Genomic DNA, 6,601 nt, shown 5'->3' on the forward strand with positions numbered 1-6,601 from the left:
TTAGGTTTATGTAAATCTCAGTAGAGTAATTTTCATGCGCATATCATCAAGTTTGGGAGACTATATAGTTAGAGAAGAAGAGATATAGCGAAAGAATTTGAGAGGTTTTATTCCTCTAAGAGATAGACTTGTTTCCTATGGAACTCAAGAATATGATAGGTAATGGAATTGTTACGTACAAGAGGTTTGTTTCCCAACAAAGTGGTGCTAACATTCTAATATAATATGCAGTTTAGCTATGAATCGAGATCTAAGCACTTGCATTGAAGCAAAAGATGAAATCTAAGAGAGAATTTAGAGAGAGAAAGTAGAAAGAAGGAGAACTATTCTTATTGATCGTATATAATAAATGTATCTGAAATACTTCATGTGTGGGTATATAACCACCCTCTCCTGACGTGTCTAACAAATAGTGAGTTAGAAAAGACTAAACTTCCCTTACCCACTATCTTCCAATACTCCCCTTCAAGCTGGAGGGTGAAATATATCTGACACTTTAAGCTTGAAAAGTAAGTGACTATGCTAGGCTGTAGGTGTGCCTTTGGTTAACAAGTCTGCAAGCTGCGGAGAAGAAGGAACATGATCAGCTGCAATAAGGCTTGACTTGATCTTTTCTCTGATAAAATGGTAATCTATCTTGATGTGCTTTATTCTTTCATGGAAGATAGGATTCCCTGCTATCTAGATAGTTGTCTTGTTGCCACAGAGTAGGTTCACAGGTGTTTGATATCTGAATCCCCAATTCATCCAACAAGCCTGAAAGCCTTGTGACCTCAGCCACATCTGCTGCCATGCTTCTGTACTCCGCTTCTGCAAATCTTCTACTTATTTTTTGTTGCTTCTTAGACTTCCAGGAAATCAATGAGCTTCCTAGCTTTATTACATAGCCAATAACAGACCTCTTTATGTTTGGACAAGCAGCCCAATCAGAATCACAATAGGCAATGATACTGTCAATTGGACTTGCTTGAAGCAATACTCCTAAATCCGGAGATCCTTTTATATGTGCTGACTACCCTTAAAGCTACCTCCATATGTGAGTGTTTAAGCCTTTGCATGAATTGACTCAAACTCTGAACTGCAAAGCTTGTCGCACCCCGTTTTCTCGCGAAAGCGAGTTTCAACGTCGTGACATCTTCTTTGGAATGGGTGTTAGAGTGCTAAAAGAAGAAGAGTCGCCACCTAACGACTTTTAAGGTGCGTTAGGGCACCTATTATGCAGATAATCTGATTGACTAGTCTGTGCCACCAAAGATCGGGTAAGGGCTCAAATTACCTCAAAGAGAAGGTGTTAGGCACTCTTCGAGGTTCACAACTGTGGGTCCCGGCCGAACTTAAGATTATGTGGATTACAAGTAAGGTAGGTGATCAAATAAACAAAGGGAATTCAGAAGTCAAAGAACCTTATTACAACATGATTAATACTGATCTTAGTACGAATATACGGGTACAACTATTTAGATCTTATAACAACGTATAAAGAAAAACACGGGGGGGGGGGGGGGGGGGGGGACGGTCGTACGNNGGGGGGGGGGAGGGGCGTCCTAAGTTTTTTAGCCTAAAGGATCACCCCGTGCAACATAAATAATACTTCACAACTCCCTTGAGGTAGGGAGTTACTCATATTATTCAGTGGATACAGACTATCATCTCCTGCTACCCGATTACTATGTTAAAGTTGTTTACCTAAAAGCGCTCTAATTCAATTCTATGTCGTATCCTATGCATGCACTACCCGTTCCATGCCTATGGTCCAGGAGGTTTTGCACCTCTATTTGGGTGGTTCTAGACTTTACTTAGGTTGCTCAGAAATGTCAAAACTAGGCAACATACAAAAACATATTGGACTTCAAATATGGGCAGTCAAGGGCTCATGTTTGCCTCCACACTTAAGCAACAAATGCACGCAAGACAAATTTTCATGTTAATTCAGAATTAAGAACCTTAAGCCTTATAGACATGATTTCTATGTGACAATGCATCAAAGCATACAAGCAGTTTCAGAGGCTGGGCACTGCTCACATACAGGATTATATACGCTGATTATTGAGATTACAGGTTTCCAGTTATTAAACCTGTTGTGTCCAGGTGACTCGTGCAGTAAGGAATAGTGAAAAAACCATTGGGAGGAGCCCAGAATTACTTATGCTTGCTGACAGCGACAGGAACAAATAGTAAACGGCATTTTAGAGGTCCATCATTAACAAAACGAGTAATATACCCTATAGGCAGGATCTCTAACAGTTGACGCTTGGAACTCATTTTATTGTTATACTTAGTCCTATAGGCATGATTTCTAGTAAACAGTGCGATACAATAACAAATGAAATGATCAAAATCCTATAGGCATGATTTCTAGTGATCAGTGCGATACAGTAGCGAATGAAGTGATCAAAATCCTATAGGCATGATTTGAAGTGAATTGAAAGAAAGTTCATTGACATTTGTTCCTATAGGAAGGTTTTCTAGTAACACGTAGCAGTAAGAATAATTACTGCATTTGAATTCATATTTGCTAGCAGAGAGTGTGTGTGTTTGTGCTTCCCCTAATGAAATGATTCCTATGGTGCACATTGTGATTGAATAGCAAGTAAATCACAAAGTCCTATAGGCATGTTGTCTACCCCTTTTATACAAACATTAAGAACCTACCCATTCCCCATTTTACTAACACCCCGTTGTTCATTACAAAATTATTACAGGCCCAATAATAAAGTAATTACAAATGTGGTATAAATAATGACAGTAGGCCCACAACAGGCCCAAAAGAAATACCCAGCACTGTCTGGGCCTTCAGCAATTCTCATGCAGCATACCCAGACTTCCAACAAGGAGCCATATTCACCAACATAATCCAGAATCCATAGAAGAGCTCAAAGCCAAATCACATAACCATGTTTCCAAGCATTGAACCACATAAGCCCCAGCACATAATAAGAAGAAAGGGTTGAGTAGGATACTTCAAGTTTCAGAGAGTGACTACGGACCCAAATCCTAGTGTGTCAGAGTTCACAAGGGTCTCAAATGGACCCCGAGCGGTGCTCACACTATAGAGGTCAGTAGTAAGAGCCTTAGTAGCCTTGGCTTTCAGCCGGCTAAGAATGAAAAGCTCAGAATAGTATAGGTAACAAATGAGGGAGAATGGATAGTGGTTGAGGGGCAGAAGTTGGGAATATACTTATAACCTAAAGTAGACATAGCCAAGTTGAGCATACAGAGCAGCTAATCAAGCAGGTCACATAACTTAGAAGCAGATTCAGTAGGATTTCGACGCTTAGCAAAGTAGCACATAACAGTCACATATTGAAAGAGTTAGGAGAGAAACAAGTTTGCAAGAGGTTATCATGCATAGATACACAATACTAAACAATTTGAAACCCTAAGAGGTCCAAATTATGCTAAGTATACATCCTATTGTCATAAGACAAACATGTTAACTCTCATCAAGAAGCAAGACTGCATTGAGACATGATAAGGAGCACACGTTGTGACAAGCCAAATAATCATTGAAGGAATAGGGGATTAGGTGAGCTAAAGACATACTGAGGGACATATTATCAGGGAAGCAAGATCATAGTTAATAAAAAAAGGTCTTAACACAGGTTAAAACACATGATATATACATGACAAACATTACAGAGATTCAGAACAGAGTGGAAATATAAGCTCATGCCACACAACACATGTAGGTATTCTAGCATTGACACAGTAGACTAATTACCTAAAGAAGGTCCAGATTATGTTAGAGATTCACCCTAATATCGTGAGGCAGTTCAAACAAATTGAGATGACTTTTCCAAAACTCAAACAGTCACTAAAAGGGGTATGAGATCAAGTGAGCATGCTTAGTGACAAAATAGCAGAGAATCATCATAATTAACACAGGATGTTCTAACACAAGTGTGAAGCGTTCATTATAGAGATTCAGGACAAAGCAAGTAATATTTATCAACATTCAGGAACCAATACATTAGTTAAAAGAGCTTAGGAGGGTCATATTATCCCAGTTAAACTTAGGCAATCTCAGAACTAGTAGCATTATGAGAAGCTAAATGCTAAAGAGACTTAAAACAAAGCAAAGTTGACAGAGTCGTGCATAAAAGTAACCTACAAACACATTAGGCCATGGGTTTCAGAGGTGTGAACACATGCAAATCAAAGACTCATAAGGATGAAATTGCAAAAGTCAAGTGGCTTACCAGTTAAATGGACAACAATAAAGAACAAAAGATCCACAAGAACCCAGAACCTTAATGCGTCGAAGTTCCCAAGAGCTTCACAAGAACCTCGGCAATGCTGCACAAAGAGAAAGTTCGAACAATAGCTCTCAGTTTAAAGAATAAGATAATGAAGGAATAATAGATAAAGCTTCAAATTATTAGTGAGATTATCGACTAAAAGTCCACTCTCAAAGGGGATGGGGAGGGGTTTATATAGTGATAGAAATCAAACAAGTAAACAAGGAAAACTATAAAAATCAAACATAAATAAGGAAGTATTAACATGCAGAATTATTAGAAAATTGGATTAGGGGAAAATGGTAAACCCTAGTTGACCGAAATCAAAGATTGACTGGAAATCTTGGCTAATCAAACCCAATATAGCCTGTCCATGATTTATATGGACGAGATATCATCCAGATTTAGACGATTGACATTGGACGGCTTAGAAATTGAGAGGTAGTACTTGCCATATTTAGGCAAGTACTAAGTGATACCATGAAGAAACACCCAGTAGCGGAGGAGCACTAATATGGTAAGTAAATAATGGGAGAATCCCATGGCTATGGGATTAGAAAGGGGGATTGGTGAAGGGAGGCGATTAGGGTTCTTCAGATAGAGGCGAGACAGAGAGAGTTTAGAGGCGAAGTCTCAAGGGAAATGGGGTTAGGGTTTCTGGGTTGGGGTTAATTAAAAGAGGAGAGTGAACGAGGGTCGCTGATCTTAAAAGATCAACGGCCAGGATTACAAATAAATGGGGCGGGTCAATTAGAACGGGTACCGATCGAGTTTTAGGTTAAGGGGTTATTTGATTTGGGCTGGGGTTATTGGGCTAAGGTACTGGGCCAATTTGTTCCGAAAAAATCACTCACAATTGGGCCAGCCTTTTAAACACATATAATTTAGCAAAATAATGTATAAAAATTATTAGTAAATGATTTTTATGCACTAAAATGACTAAGAATAATGATTTAACATTATAAAAATATAAAATACTATTTTTAACACAAATAGTATAAATAAGGAGCATTTGTATATGAATATAGGCTATTATTGTAAAATTAGATAAATAAATTAAAGAATGCTAATGTAATTATACGAAATAAAATAAAATATTTGAAACATATATTATAGGTGCATAATTTTAGGTAACTAAGTCATCAAAAAAATAATTTGAAGGAGTAATTAATAATTATTTAAGTAATTTAAATGCAGGAAAAATCAATTTAAATGCTCTAAAAATTATCGAAAATTGATGTTTTGAAAGCATATATATATTTTACAAAAATATGAGGGCAAAATTGGGTATCAACAAAGCTTATATCTGGTTGTGTAATTATTAAGTATAAGAGCTTGCCAATCAACTGTTGGTACGTTGTGATGTCTGCTAACTTTGGATCACCTGATTTCCCAACATAAGATTCATAATCTGTAGTGGTCAATCTCTGATTAAGTTCCGGAGGTGTAGTAACATGCTTAGATCCACTCAGCCCAACTTGTGAAATCAATTGCAGGGTATGTTTTCTTTGATTGAGTAAGATTCCCCTCTTTGATCTCATCACTTCTATTCCAAGAAAGTGTCTCAACTCTCCCAGATCTTTAACTTTAAACTGACTATGCAAAGTCATTTTTGCATCTTGTACTAGTGAAGATTTACTTCCAGTGATGAGTAAATCATCCACATAGATGAGGATAATTACCATCTCAATCCCTTGTTTCTTGGTGAAAAGAGAATTGATCAAAAGCACTTTGTTCATATCCACTATTAAGCAAGGTTCAGTTAGATTGATATTTCATTGTCGTGAGGCTTGTTCAAGCCCATAAAGTGATTTCAAAAGTGTACACACTTTCTTCTCCCCCTGTATGTGAAATCCTTGCGGCAAACTCACGTATACCTCTTCATATAGGTCACCTTGTAGGAAGGCATTGTTAATATCCATCTGGAATAGCAGCTATGCTAATGATTGTCCTCATTGTGACCATTTTAGCCACATGTGAGAATATGTCATGATAGTCAAGTCCTTCTTTTGGGTGTATCCTTTAGCAACTAGCCTTGCTTTGAATCTCTCTACTTCTCCATTTGCTATATATTTAATTTTATACACCCATTTGGATCCAATAGCTTGTTTCCCTACTGGTAGATCTACTATCTCCCAAGTATGATTATCATCTAAAGCCTATATTTCTTGTTTCATAGCCTCAATCCACTTGTTGTCTTGAGAAGCTTCCTTAAAAGAGCTAGGTTCAATACAAGTTGAAAAGGCCATCAAATAAGATGGATATCCAACTGTGAGATTAGCATAAAACAAACCATTGGACAATGGATATGAATACTTCCCAATAAATTTCTTGTTTGTCTCATAGTCTTTCAACCAAATTGG

At 37.6% G+C, this 6,601-nt stretch overlaps 1 protein-coding gene across 1 annotated transcript; it reads right to left on the reverse strand.

The window, feature by feature from the left end:
• Positions 1-655: 655 nt before the first annotated feature.
• On the reverse strand, positions 656-5,977 carry LOC109211750 (uncharacterized mitochondrial protein AtMg00810-like). Its single transcript, XM_019375323.1, has 4 exons — positions 5,534-5,977; positions 4,200-4,296; positions 2,776-2,872; positions 656-950 (listed from the first exon to the last, which is right to left on the reverse strand). Exons 1-4 carry the CDS (start codon positions 5,975-5,977, stop codon positions 656-658), a joined length of 933 nt encoding a protein of 310 aa, XP_019230868.1.
• Between the last annotated feature and the right edge of the window lie 624 nt (positions 5,978-6,601).

This window comes from Nicotiana attenuata, unplaced genomic scaffold, assembly GCF_001879085.1.
Source record: "Nicotiana attenuata strain UT unplaced genomic scaffold, NIATTr2, whole genome shotgun sequence".
NCBI classification, from domain to species: domain Eukaryota; kingdom Viridiplantae; phylum Streptophyta; class Magnoliopsida; order Solanales; family Solanaceae; genus Nicotiana; species Nicotiana attenuata.